The sequence below is a fragment of the Penaeus japonicus genome, unplaced genomic scaffold, assembly GCF_977035675.1.
Source record: "Penaeus japonicus unplaced genomic scaffold, GWHDUDI00000001_assembly GWHDUDI00000037, whole genome shotgun sequence".
In the NCBI taxonomy this organism is placed as follows: Eukaryota; Metazoa; Arthropoda; class Malacostraca; order Decapoda; family Penaeidae; genus Penaeus; species Penaeus japonicus.
In genome coordinates this window covers 1,679,694-1,694,693 of record NW_028234439.1, presented here as the reverse complement: position 1 = coordinate 1,694,693, position 15,000 = coordinate 1,679,694, and the positions used below count along the sequence as shown (strand labels likewise).

At 34.6% G+C, this 15,000-nt stretch overlaps 2 protein-coding genes across 4 annotated transcripts in view; one reads left to right on the top strand and one right to left on the bottom strand.

Annotated features, from left to right (window-relative positions):
* Pex19 (peroxisomal biogenesis factor 19) overlaps nucleotides 1–11,065 on the top strand; it is an 11,741-nt gene extending 676 nt beyond the window's left edge. For all 3 annotated transcript variants that reach the window (XM_043004162.2, XM_043004164.2, XM_043004163.2), the window contains exons 2-8: nucleotides 2,627–2,722; nucleotides 4,206–4,415; nucleotides 5,058–5,263; nucleotides 5,765–5,929; nucleotides 7,463–7,549; nucleotides 8,051–8,140; nucleotides 9,030–11,065. In XM_043004162.2, coding sequence (XP_042860096.2) covers nucleotides 2,647–2,722; nucleotides 4,206–4,415; nucleotides 5,058–5,263; nucleotides 5,765–5,929; nucleotides 7,463–7,549; nucleotides 8,051–8,140; nucleotides 9,030–9,242 — 1,047 coding nt within the window. In that variant the 5' untranslated portion in view covers nucleotides 2,627–2,646 and the 3' untranslated portion in view covers nucleotides 9,243–11,065. The remainder of the gene's footprint in view (nucleotides 1–2,626; nucleotides 2,723–4,205; nucleotides 4,416–5,057; nucleotides 5,264–5,764; nucleotides 5,930–7,462; nucleotides 7,550–8,050; nucleotides 8,141–9,029) is intronic.
* Nucleotides 11,066–11,153: 88 nt separating this feature from the next.
* Nucleotides 11,154–15,000, bottom strand: part of LOC122245970 (NADH dehydrogenase [ubiquinone] 1 alpha subcomplex subunit 1-like) — a 4,868-nt gene continuing 1,021 nt past the window's right edge. Inside the window, exons 2-3 of the mRNA XM_086532367.1 lie at nucleotides 12,772–12,858; nucleotides 11,154–11,295 (exon numbers count right to left, since the gene is read on the bottom strand). Coding sequence (XP_086388493.1) covers nucleotides 11,257–11,295; nucleotides 12,772–12,858 — 126 coding nt within the window. The 3' untranslated portion in view covers nucleotides 11,154–11,256. The remainder of the gene's footprint in view (nucleotides 11,296–12,771; nucleotides 12,859–15,000) is intronic.

The following is a 15,000-nucleotide window of genomic DNA, read 5'->3' as shown; positions in this document are numbered from 1 at the left end:
AAATTGGGTGTGTTCTATCGAAATCCACTTGAAACTTGACCTGTGATGGAAGGTCTACAAACTGAAGTACAACACATTAGTGCTTTAATTTTAAGTGATTGCTGTTGCTTCTTTGCATAGCATTTTAGCAAAGGCCAACAAACCTGTATATTGAGGCGAGATTTATCTTGGACTGGTTCCTTAATTGCAATTAAATCTTCAACAAGATCTATCTTGCTTGAATCATACATCATGGAAGTTTAGTTACCTTTGCCATAGGACGAAGCACAGAGCCTATATGGAGTGGATGGACTGTTGATCTTATTTCAACTGTTGCAAAGATCATTTGAATGCTCTTATGTTTACAGGTTGATTTCTCATTTTGATGATTTAATTTTTATGCTCTGTTTCCACATTTGCTTGCTTCTTCCGCTAATTCTTGTCCAACACTTCAAGACCATTTAGGTTAATTTGTGGAACTGGACTTTGACTTTTATTGTTTTCAGTGTCAGGCAAATGTTGTGAAAGTTGTGGATAATCTTGTAATGGAAGAGAAAAAGAGACGTGCTTTAGATGTTCAAAGTAATTATGCGATTGAGAACACATTGAACAAGTAGAGGATCTGAAGTTAACCCATTAGCAGCAGATGGCATGATTTGCTGCAAAGGCAGAGTCGGTCATAGATGCAGGTGGCACCATGCCAGACAATGTAAACCAGCCTTGCTACTGCATAAATATTTAACTAAAACCACGACCAATAGGTTAAATGTTCAAATCTGACTTCAACACTACACTGGTTCTTGACTGGTCCACCTGGTTCCATGTGTGTGTTTTTGTGTTTGGTTGCATGAATGAAAGGATTTCCTGTAAGCAATATCCTGTCTGGCTAAAGATAGCTTTGTCTTTTTCTTTTATTATTATTAATAGAGAAAGAACAATGTACTTAAGACATTCACAGGTATTTTATGTGATTTTGCACTTAAATACCCTCATTTATCTTATGTGAAACAAAGTATCCAGTAATTTAGTATGCAAAGTTATTTGATTTACATTATATTTATTGTCAGCTTTCTCATCAGCATATGCTAACTCATCTTTTACTGAAAAAAATAGCATTCTTTACATGAGATATGAAAGAAAGCTGTAGATAGAGACTCATATTTTATCTGTTTTTAGTAAATTTCAGTGAAATAATTGTTTTATTTTGATTGTAATATAAGATGTATTTTTGTGACAAAAGCAGACAAGGTGAGTGTGTGAGAGAGAGAGAGAGTGTGTGAGTGTGAGTGTGAGTGAGAGTGTGCGTGTGTGTGTGTTTGTGTGTGTGTGTGTGTGTGTGTGTGTGTGTGTGTGTGTGTGTGAACCATCAAACTAATCATCTTTACCCTATTTGTCTGCACTGAGCCTCTATACGTCCCCAATAAAAAGATCAAGAGTAAAGGGTGTTGTGCTGTGCCTACCCAGTTTACATGGCCAGTAGTTGCAGGCATGCCAAGCTAGGCCTGAAATTGTTAAGAAAAAGAATGCAAAAATTGACTCCCCATTTTTTTACTATAGAATTAGTTTGTGATCATATCAATTCTTTAGTAGGACCACGGTGATACAGAAACATTTTTATTTTATTTTATAGAAGGCTGGTCATATCTTTGTCCCAAGGGCTTGCTTGCATTGTGGAATAAATGTTGGTTTGGGTTAAGACGTGCAACAAAGAATTAAACAACTTAACTCGAGAACTTGGTGATATTCCTGATGTGGTTACGGTGTTGGTTATTATTGTTGCCTTATTACTGTTTTATTTCTCTTATTATTGGTGATATTATGGTTATTATTATTATTATTATTATCATTATCATTATTATCATTATCATAGATGTCATTAATCAATTGATTTAGGCCTAATAATTCGAACGGAATGGGTTAATGCTATTTTGGGTCTAGTAGTATTGATATTATTATTGGTATGGTCACTGTTATCATTATCATTATTATGTCCAAAAATTGATACTGATTTTGAAATAATTATGACAAGGGTCCCCATGATGTTATTGTTATTTTTCCTACTTTTTATATATTTAAATGTTGTGATCACTAGTTATTAGAGCCAGCGATGTTTTTTTGGGTCATATATGGCTTATCTCTGAGAAACAGATCAGAGGTGAGAGCAGAGGATCACTAATGCTGTTTGTGATGCGTTTTGTTTAGGACTATTCAAGTGAGATAAGCTATCAGTGCAGTTATGAAACCTCCTTAGAAGACCCAGAAGTCATTTTTCTTTTGATTATGTAGGTATTTTATGCATATGCAGGGGGATGGATTAGGGAATTGAAAGAGCTGCTTTTGGGTCGCTTTGTTTAGATTTACATTATCTCACTCTTGCTGTGCGTGTGTTTGTGTGTGTGTTTGTGTGTGTGTGTGTGTGTGTGTTTGTGTGTGTGTGTGTGTGTGTGTGTGTGTGTGTGTGTGTGTGTGTGTGTGTGTGTGTGTGTGTGTGTGTGTTTTGGTTTTAATTACCAAGGCTTTGTACAGGTTTGTAGGCAAGGTGTTATAAATGTTCAATAATAATGAAAGCATGCTCTTCCATATCTTTATTTGCCTTTCAAAGATCATTTAAATTGCACTTAACTAATACATTTATTTTGTCTCACAGATCCTCCCACAAATATAAAAATGTCTGCCGAGGAAGACAAAACCGAGAAGAAGGTCGAAGCTGTTCCCGATCCAGAATTAGATGATCTGTTGAATGGTTAGTTGTTATTGTTTTTTTCTTTCTTTCTTTCTTTCTTTCTTTCTTTCTTTTCTGCTTCTGCGGTTATGATTATGTGTGTTTAATGCAAGAGTGGCACATGTGACTGGACACATTTTTGGCCAGAGGACTTAGGTTGTCCCAAGTACACTTTGTCTGAGCATGTAAAATCCCAAATATGATATGTGAATAGAAAAGAAACTGTGTGTATGGTTGGGATTTCGATACATGAACCTTATGAAAATTTAAATCTTTTTTTGTACTTATGTTGTTTATTTTCTTATACAGGGGGAGCTTACAAAAAGTGGGATGAAATGATAAAATCTTTCATGCTTAACTGAACACTTTTATGGTGGAGAGTGTATTAACTCACTGTGGACGGGTGTCATGACATACATGACGCAGGAGATTTAGCTTGAAGACGGGTGTCAGGGCGTACATGACATTCAGGGATTGTAGATCAGTCTTATTTTATTGTGCTATGACTATTAAGTGAGTGATGATGACAATTGCAGTCATCATTACTATTATTGCCATAATATTAAGCAAAATGTGTTTCACCTTATATCCCAAACCTAGATGGCACCACTTTCTTCTAGCTCCAGCAGGAAAGATAGCCTTGAATGGCACCCATCCACAGTCTCTAGCAAGCACAATCTTTATAGAGCGATGGCACCCAGAAAGTTGCTGACCTTTTGCTCTAAAGCAAATGAAGGAAGTGAAAAGAAAATAATGAGCTGATATGGACCCTATACTACAATTCTAGTCAACTGCAACATTGATAGAGCCTGTGATATGAAACATATAAGTCTCTCAATGCAATAAAACACAAAAAATAAAGCACAAAAATGGCGCTAGTTTTACAATGACTGACTGAAAGAGAGAGGGAAAAGTCAAAGTATGTTGCATGAAGCTGCCTCGCTCTGAAATAAAACCTACCTGGGGACTGGGCAAGCAAATCTATCCCCCATCCACAAGGGGTTAAGGCCAAAGATCACAACACATGTTACCTTTCGGATATAGAAGCTCTTTGTATTCTGTTCACTTTGTCGTGCCTCCTTTCATTCATACAAGTACCATGCAATTAAGAAATCTGGTCATCCTCATGGTGTGACAAGAAATCAGAGAGTTCCAGGAGGAAAAAGAAACTGGGACAAATGTACTAAACTTGGTCATGCTCAGGTAAAGACTTGGCCAACCTGCATCAGTATTCTAGGGGAAGCCAGAGAATGACTGTGATGTATTGAAATCTCATAGTGTAGATTTTGGTCTGTAGATTCCAAAAATATATACTTATTTTTTTGTATGATTGTTTAGGACATTTCTTTATTAGATCATAAAAGCCAAAGAAATATGACGAATGACAAAACTACCACCAAATTGCAATGAAATGTTGCAACAGAGGGAAGGGAAGCAGCAAAAACAATTCATTCTAAGTCCAACTAGACACCTCCTCAGACAAACATGTCCTGCTGACCCACAGATGCCTTGGAAGACTTCAACAAGCCTCAGCCTGCCAAGCCCAGTGCCGAAGCTCCCACTGGTGACTTAGCCTCGGCAATGGCGGCCTTAGGCGTTGGTGCTGCTGTCTCAGAAGCAGGAGGGCCGAACAACGTGTGGACGGAGGAGTTCATCCAGCAGGCAACGGCTAATTTCGAGAAGACAATGCGAGCGCTTATGGAACAACAGGAAGGTAAAGGATCTTTTCTTCTCTTCTTCTTCTCTTCTCTTCTCTTCATCTTCCCTTTTCTCTTTCAGGTTTTAGCCACTCTTATTCTGCTTGTGCCATGTGCACTTCACATTCATTACTCGCAGAACAGTAACTTATTTGAGTAGCCATTATGGAGTTATTTCTTATCATGCAGTATTCACTTTGGTTGCAAATTTGAACTGAATTGTTGCAATTAATCCCCTCCTCAATAAAAAGACATGAAAAGACCAAGTTGAGAGTTGGATGATGTCATAGGGCATTATCAGGCAGAGATAAATCTTACTTTATTTTCCAGTGAAGAGAGTTTTCATATAGTTTCACACTCATATTGGACACTTCTATCAAAGAGTGCTGTTTTGTGAATCTATGCTGTTTAAATATACATAGGCATATAATATGAAAGTGTTATTTTGTTAATATATATATATATATATATATATATGTGTGTGTGTGTGTGTATTTGTGTGTCACACACATACACACACACACATATGCACATACAAATCATTGTAAGTTTTATCATGAGTAGATGTACTGTGTGATGATTATTAATAATTTAATGTATCATATTCTGCATTGATGTGAATTATATGAATTTTTGACATGCTAAAATTCTGAATGCAGGTACAGGGAATCAGAAGCCAGAAGTCCCCTCACAGCCTCCACCTGCAGAAGTCCAATCCCTCGACCTGTCATCAATGTCTGCAGAATTTGCCAAATTTGCTGAAGCTGCAACCAAGACTGTCTCAGAGTCCCAGTCTGATGCAGACTTCACTCAGTGCCTTTCTGAAACCATGCAGCAGTTGTCTCAGAACAATGAGCAACTCCAGGTATGTGCCTGTGTATCTGTGTAAGTTATTTTTATAAACGAAACAAGGTGTTATAAGGAAAGTACTTTATTCACTTGTCTTTGTATTTATCCCCGGAATTGCCTATCAAGATATGATACTGATCTTGGTTTTATAATGTTAATTTCTTGGTTTAATTCAAGAAGAGAGAACTCTAAGGTTCTACTTTATGTTGAAGATAGAGGCATTATGTATGGCATGAAAAAAATAATTACTGTTTCATATTTTCTATTTTGTGTATTATATGACATATTTTGAAAGTAATTTGATATTGCATTATTTTTTAAGAGTATTTGCCATTTAATTCTACATGAATTTGTACCTGTGTCAGTGTATCTTAACCTATACCATCAGTTTCCAGTACCTGCAGTTTATGACTCATTTCTCCTTACATGCTCCCTCTGACATTTGGATTTCTTACTCACGGATAAATCTACACCCCATCTAATAGTCCAACACTAAAATTTTATATTATTCTTACAGAGTGTTCCAACTGCAGATGATCTGAACAAGATGTTTGAGAACCTTGGTTTTGGTGGAGGAGAGGGAGAAGGAATGGGAGGCCTTTTCCCCTTGATGCAGGTCATGCTGGAAAACATCCTTTCGAAGGAAGTTTTGTACCCACCTATGAAGGAGATCACAGATAAGGTTAGTTAATGTAAAGATAGTCTTGTGTCAGGTGAATTGAAATAGTATCTTGAATGCAAAGAAATAGAGGGTTTAATTTTTTTCTCTCCCTCTTTTCTGTCTTTGTATCAATGTGGCAGAGTTTTTGTCATCCATGATTAGAATTGTTACCTCCTACTTCTGGAATCAAATGTAAAGATATTTTTGAGGCACATGAAAGAACATCTGAAGCCATTTTTAATTATTATTTTTCAAACTAAGTGAGAGAAGGTGAGATGAAGAGGAGACACTTTGTAATAAGTATAGGAAAATTTATTCCAGTATATTTAGGCTCTGTGTAAGAATGTTCAGAGTAAAATATAGTTTGATAAAAAGGACACCTGTTGTATTCTATCTAAGGAATATATTGCTTATTATGGAATTCTGTGCTGGTTGTAAGGTTAAAATTACAGATCTGTGGCTATTTCTGTATTTTAAGTATTTTTCTGTGCAGGGTAAGAATACAAATTAACCCATTGCAGACAGGGAATAGATTTTCTTGCCCAGTCTCCAGAATGGTTTTTATTTCAAAGCAAGGCAGCTTCATGTAAGATATCTTGACTTTTCCCACTCTCTTTGAGTCACTCATTGTAAAACTAGAGTAATTTTTGTTTTAATTTTTGTGTGTCATATCACAGCTCTATTAATGCTGCAGTTGACTAAAATTGTAGTATAGGGTCCATATAAGCTCATTATTTTCTTTATTCTGTGTTAGAAGAATTGCTGTTTTAGGGGAGGACAAAAAGCAACTTTATTTCTTCATGTTTGTGTACTGTCATGAATGAATACGAAACATAATCATCCACAATGAAGATAATGAAAAGGTAGGGAAGAGGAAGAAAACTTGTGCTTATGACCGAGTGCCACAGGGGCACATTGTAGACATGGTTTGAGTCACCTTCCTCTTCTCATTCTACCTGCACATCCTTCATTGGCGGTACTTTAGAGCAGAGGTCAGAAAATTGCTGTGTGGCATCTCTATATAATGATAGTGCTTGCTAGAGACCATGGATGTGTACCATTCAAGGCTTTCTTTCCTGATGGTGCTAGAAGAAAGTGGTGCCATCTAGGTTTTGGGTGTTAGGTGAAACCAATTTTGCTTAACCCTCTCTGGATGGGTGGTACACTACTGTACCGCGCATTCTAGGCCCGTTCGCTGGGGACGTCATACGGCATCGTTTATTTAACTGATTTGATTTAGGGCCGTTGCGTCGAGACCCCCCCCCACACGAAAGAAAAGACTGGGAATGCGTGTGTCGGTTAATATTACGGCAGTTATAGTAACTATGACTGCAATTGTCATCATTGCTCACTCATTACTCATAGCACAATAAAATAAAACATAGATCTAAAATCCGCCCGTCATCAGGCCAGAGCTCTAGCATCATATATGTCATGACACCCATCTGCAGTGAGTTAATGTTGAAATTGACTTCTACCTAACATTCCCATAACCCCTTATTATTTGAGCTACAAAGCTAATGTGAAATTGAGACCTATAATTTTGTCTTACAGTATCCAGATTGGCTTGCTGATAATAGGAACAGTCTCCCGGCAGAGGAATTTGAGAGATACAACAAACAGTTTGAAGTCATGAAACAGGTTGGTGTTATGTTTTCTGCTTTTGATATAAGTTCAAAGATTATTGTGCAATAGATAATGATAAAAGTAGTTAATAGGTGAGTATATGAGTATTACAGATTATTAGTAAACAATGATAATGCAGTAAAGGCAGACCTTTTAGGAAATATTATGATGACAAGTGAAATATGGGAATTTCATAAATATTTTGTAAGATTGTAAGAAAGTTGTTATTGACTGAATTCATCCATAGAATAGGCATTATTAAAAATTATAAACAATGTTGATTTCCTTTTTACATTTATCCTACTTACAGAAATTACATTTTGGCTAAAATAATCTAGTATACCATTCTTCTTAAAATGAATTCTTAAAACAACCTAACTCAAAATGGGTTGACATTATTCACTCACTATCATTATTACATCATTACTATTATTTAAGATTTCTACAGCAATTACCTTTATGAATGCCATTCTACATCCATTAGAAAAAGATATGAATATCTATTTTTTTCTTCAGCTTGTACAAATGTATGAAGAAGAAAAGGAGACAGATTCCGATGAGGTGAAAGGACAGCGCTTCGAGAAAATCATGCAGCACATGCAAAAGGTTTGTTTGGTTTTTTTCTTTCTCTCTCTCTCTCTCTTTCCTTTCTTTCGTTCTTTCTTTTTTTCATTATTAATTCATATAATCTGCAGAACCAGATTAACCCACACAGGACGGGTGGTACAGCATGTGTACCGCGCATTCAAAAGCCCAGTTGCCGGGCGGCACAGTATTGTGCCGGCCATTCAATTGATTTAGGCCTAATAATTCGAACGCCCCGGCATTTGGACATTCAAGGCTAGAATTCCCCCGTCGGGAATGGGTTAAGTGTGCACAAGAATATTGAAAAAGTGAAGGTTTTCTGGTGAACAAATACTGTTTTCTTTTCTTCCCTTCCTCTTTTATTTCTTTCAAGGCTAAGAAAAGTTGTTGTTTTTTTCCCCTGCTGATAGTGCAGGTTTGAGAAACTCTTAATAAAGTAAGCACCTTTTATTTTATTTGTAGTAGGTGTCATGAAAGTCATTACTCTTAATTTAAGAAATTAAGACTTGGTTTGACAAACAAAAATGTTTTAGACATGTCCAAATAATTTCCAATATATATTATTTATTATCAGCTAAAATGGCCCCAGCTTTCTGAGTAATGAGAGGAGGGAAACCGCTGTCTTGAAATGTTTATTTGGAGTGCCCAAAGTCCAGGATTGTATATCCATGTGATAAGGCTGTTATAAATCTTATATATTATTATTTTTTATTTTTTATTTTTACTCTCCTCTCTCCTCTCCTCTTTTTTCTTTTCTTTCCTTTCATATTTCTCCTCAGTACAGGGAAATTACAATTAGCACATCTACTTACCATCTTTTCACAACATACTCTGCCATCAACTAAACCTACATCAAACTTCTCTTACAGTAAAATCACAAATAACTCTCTCTCTCTCTCTCTCCCTACAGCTTCAGGAAATGGGACAACCCCCAAAGGAGCTGGTGGGCGACATGGGCCAGGTCATTAACTTTGACGCCGCTGGCAATCCGGTCTTGCCCGACATGTCCACCCTTCTTGGAGCGGCTGGATTCCCGGGCAGCCAGGACGGAGCAGCGCAAGATCCCTCGACCGCCCCGTCGGATCAGCAGCAACCTCAGGCGGAGCAGTGTTCTCTTATGTGATTGATGGACTGATCCGCCACTTAGTCAAACCAATCGTTTGTTTAATTGTTTTTTGTTTCTATCTCCAGAGATATGCAAGAGTACTGCATTATGAAGTTATGCATAAAATGAAATGCAGTTTGGAGTTGTTTAGTTAAGGGCCATTTAAAGTTAAATGGTTGTTTTTTGTTTATGGAATGCAGCTGAAAATGGGATAGAGATGTTTATCATGAGAGTAAATTAGTTAATCTACCAGTACAGAGAATGACTAAATTCATTGGATTAAGATTTTGTAATGCTTGGACTTGGCAGTGTGAAACTGTGGCATAAATTATCCTGTTTCATTGTTGATAACTGTTGGATTGCATGTAGAAGCGATTTTTCATGTTCTTTACATTTTATTATCTTGGACTTATCTAAGTACAATACGTGTAATTTCACTGTAGAATTATCTATTTAGAGTAAAATCTATAATAAATGATTACTTCATTACTCTTACAAAAACAATTTTGAAATTACTTTTTTTAATGTTAGGAAAATTGAAATCACACAAACATTAATTCCCATCAGTTTATATTCAAATAGTAATCAATGTCTCTATTTTTCTTTTCTTTTCTATTACCAAGAATATCATTCAAATTCTTTCACCCAGGTGTACCAAAATTTAATGATCATAAACTGTAGTAATATAAACAAACATTAAATGAAACATATATATGCCAAAGCTGTGTAAATAGCTGATAAGATTACAATTGCCAGTTAAGAATACAATTACGATTATTTAGATCGTCTTTGCAGTTTTCACTTGGTACATTCTATATCCAATGGCCAAACATTGCCACATGTTATAACTATAGAGTCAAATCCAGGTATGCATAGGTTGTACACTGAAGTATTTTATTTCTTCTATGTAAGATTACAATCCATTTCAAGAAATCCAATCATAAAATTATGCTCATAATGGTACTCTTCTCCTCCAAAAAATATATTGTATTGGCTAAATGCATGACAACGTATCTTTATATACAACTTGTTATATACGAAGTAAATGTGACAATTTCCTCAAGAAAAGAAATACTTAGTTGATGCTACTTTGTATTCTAGTCAAAAGATTATTTTATTTTACAATATTTTGTTGTTTGGTTTTGTTTAGATTGAATATCATCCATTATTTATAGAAATATAGTAATATGTTGTAATTTATATTTCAAAGAAAATTATAACCTGTAGGATTTCCATTTGGTTGTAGAGACTATAAACCTTAAGATCTATTGTTTTATTATTCATATTCTAATAGCCTACAAAGTTACTGGGTAAACTGTATTAATTCAGTATACTGTCAGTTCCCGTAAATATGTAATAACATTTTTTAGACTCATATACATTAATCTCATTTTAACATCAATGGAAAAAAGTAGAAAGATGCATGCATATTTTTATAAACATGTGTTTGCAAATTTGTATTGTTGTATATTCCTTTGCAAAAAATACAAGTTAATGTGTAGCATGTATGCAAGGTGAGTGAGTGGTAACAAAATGTAACAAGAATATTGAATAAACTTTTATTATTGCAAAAAGCTATAAAACTGGTTAATTCAGTTGTCAAGAAACCATTTCTTATTGCAATTAAATTCAGTGTGGTTGCCGAAGATGTATATTTCCCCCATTACTAGTGAAGTCAATAAGGTTGCCATGAAGAGGATATATAATGTAATATTATGTGTAACTTCATTTATATCAACATTATCTAGTTACATAAGGCTGTACATGGTTATACTTACAGAAAATCTCTTGTTATTTATCTGGATTTGTATATAATGTAAAATACATTTTCTACACCCATATATTATTGTATTTTTTTATATATATATCACTTACACTCATCTGATATCTTGCCTCTGAACTCTTAGTATAGGAAGACTAAAACAAGGATAAGAGTCTATAATTTAATAATAATCATCATTACAAAGAACCATATGTGATCTTGTTATATACAGCTAAACTATATAAGAGTTTTATACAATGTTGAAGGTCCCTATTCTGTGGCTTCTTCATCTGGGATTTTTTCTAGACCCTGTAAAGCAAAAAGAGAAGGTTAATTTTAGAAAGGAATTCTATACTAAAACTAATTATATATTAGAAAAAAATTATACACTGGCATCAGCCAAATGTACAATTAATTTTTAGTTTCGTTTTTATGAACAAGAATACAAATTAGTCCTGTACTTTCACTTCTTGTATTGAAATTCTTAACCTACTGATGCCAGGAACATTTATGGTTCTCAAACAATTTTGTTTTATTCATTTTATTGCATATGGATGGATCCACAAGCATTTAAGTCTCCATGGAGTCAATTAAAAGATATACCTGACCTCATCTCTTTGCCCCATTCCTTGACTTTGTGGATCATCATCATTATTATTATTATTTTGATAACATTATTCACAACAATAATAGCAGCAAAAATTAAACAAAAAAAATCCCAGAAATTCAAGTAGTGGGATAAATAGGGGATCAGTTAGGGCTAGTAACCACCACCTCAGAAACTACGCACTCATTGAGCTATCTGCTTGTATAATTATAGTAATAATAATAATAATAATAATAATAATAATAATAATAATAATAATAATAATAATAATAATAAAACTATAAAGAAAAACTGTATGTGTACTTTAGGGTATTTCAAATAATGTGACCTCATTAGCAACTTTTTAAATATCAAAAAAAGAAAAGAAAAGAAAAAAATGAAAATATTACATAATTACCCATACTATGCAGCAAACAAATCTTTTTGCAAAAGCATAAGATTAAAAAATATATATATCTATTCAAATGCAAAAAAGTTATTTCATAAAGTTGCTATTAACCTCTTGCATACAATGATACCTCCATAGTTATGATGGCAGGAAGGTGGAGTTTCTACTTGTCCGATCCTGTCAGTGCACAAGTCACCAGATCAGATGTGGGTGACCTCCCACCTTAAGCCACAGTAATGAGTTAGAAGGGTTGTTAGTCTAAGAGGATTTCTAATGAAACTTTATGAATCCTGGATCAATAACAACACCTGAATGCAATGCCTTCTATTGTACTTTCACGAATGAGTCTCTCATTCACAAAGTAATTCACTCACTTTCTCAGTAAATAACAAATGCAAAGATATCTGTTATTCTAACTGCTGTAATCACTTTTCTGCAGTCCTATATGGTTAAAAATTAACTTTAATTTGGTAACCAACGGACTAACTGAAACTGAAAATATGGATCTATCTGAATGGAGAGAATGCTTAACCTTTTGAAAATAAGTAATCCAAACAGTGACAAAAGGGTTCATAATGAATTCAATGGGTGTAAAGTATTTAGAAATCTCCCTAGACCAGCAACCCCTCCAAGCTAGTACTCTGGCTCAATGCAGGAGCTCACCCAGGACCAATCTGATAATGGGAAATTGGTTTACCACAATGACAGGTTTTATACTTACGTCATTGTACCAAAAAGGTTGAAAATACATATACATAAACTACTACTTTTAACTATGAGGAATACTCACAAAATGCTTGAATCCACTGCCTGTTAAGCGTTCATCTCGGAGGAACATGAATCTCTGCCTTTCCTCATTCAGGTCTCGCTGGTACAACTGCAACAATAAAACAAGCGTAAACATTCTTTTCTGAGCAATTACATAAAAAGATCTGTTTTGCCCCATTTTGTTTGGCTAAAAACAAATTCATTCTACACATAAAAAGTACTTCATTATGAAAAAGTAACAGCCATACAATAAACACACAAACTTAACACAGGATAACTCTTAAGGAGATGGCACAAAGCAACTGTTAAAAAGACCATACCACTGTGGAGGAAGACAATAAAGAACCAATTGCCATTTCTTTAATTAAAGGAGAGATATCTACAAAGCCAATTATAAAAAAAAAAAAAAAAAGGCCAGGTCCACAATCCATGAGGAATCCTACTAACAAGGGTAATGCCTCACTTAGAAAACACATGTGCTGGCAAAATATGAAATAAAATTTTGGCAAAATGTCTGTCTCTTTCTTACTTTACATTTTTATAGAACTTGTGTCACTGAGATGTATATTGCTGTATACTAATCAGTCAGTACATTTCTTTATCTAATAAGAGTATAAGAACATTCCCTACCAAAATATAAGAATTCCCAATGGTGATTACATTACTCACCAACAAATTTCTTGCATCATAAAATTCACAGCTAAAATTTATATAACAGTAATACAGTTAACATATAAAAAAAGGCTTGAAAGTGAGGTTAAGCAGATAGTATTTTAGCTATTACATGCAATAAACGGTAATATGCCACCTCTGTTTTTTCACCATATCTTTTATCATCAATCACCATTTGTCATGAAGAATATAATCTGCATATCAGTGACCAATTACCCCAAATTAAGTGTCCACAATTTCCTGTCTACTTTGGGGTGCAATTTACAATGCTGGATAACTTGTATACGAGTGGATCTAGGATTTTTCCCAAGGAGGTGGGCTTCTTAATTGGCTTGCACATCTCGAAATAGGGATGCAACCCCCACAGCATTAATCACTTAATATCTAGGTCCTAATACTTGGGTATAGTATAGGGAATCACAACAACAACAAACAAAAAACTGTGACAGTAATGTGTATTCACTACTGTCACTGATCTATGATTTATCATCAAGGTGGTTATGGAAATCACTTGACACTTAAAATTACAGATGTTCCATCACAGATCAAAGCAAGATTTAAATGGAATTGGATCAAATACAACCAATATAATTACAAGAAAAAATTACCCTTTTTTAAATCCACTACAGGATTATTATCAAGATTTCCCATTAGCAATAACCAATGCTGAGCAAGCAAGATCATGTCAAATTTTGCAGTCTGTGTAAAATGATAATGATTTACCCAAATGCAATTATGCAACATTTTGTCCACTTTATAATCTACAATTTGCAATCATTCAGAAAATGACCACGCAACACATAACCATTAATTCATATCAAAAAGAAATAACTTGCATGAAGTAAAGATGAGCCCAAAATTGTAGGCATTCTGTTAATATATGACAATCATTACCTACAACATTCAAGTCAAATTTTAGGATACAGTTCATCTATGACATTCCAACTGCAAATTGAAAATAATCAAGTCATTCAACATATGAATAACGATCTTACTCCAGCTATAAAAGCCCAAATACTTGGTATATTCCAATCCTCCCAAAGTGGCACAAATGAAAGATGTGATTAATGAAAATTTGTCTTTACAAATTATAGTAAAATAAAGAGTTAGCCTCAGTTCTATTCTGGCAAAATATATTTGGAGAAAGTTTGTTGCAAGGCTAATCATAATCAGTCCCTTGACTCTTACTATTGGGTGTGTTCTATATAATATCACATATCTTTATCATTTGCAATCTACAATGGATATGTCCTATGTTAAAAATACCTATGAATTACTTAATTTATCAGTAACATGTATTCACTTTCTATCTTCAGTGATAGTTGTCATATACTAAAAAATTACTGTATCTCTTATCAAAATCTATGGATCTTCCCATCAAGTGATACCAACAACGGTCAACAGAGCTAAATCAGGAATGATGCAATAACACAGAGCTTGTAAACCTCCCTAGCAATTTGTTGTCACATAGGGAACCAGTCTAAGCTCCATCTTGCAAGAATGAGGTTGTCAGCCTTTGCCAGAGCACTATGGATAATCACCCAGATATTTATTCTAATCATATTTCAAGGATCTCTTA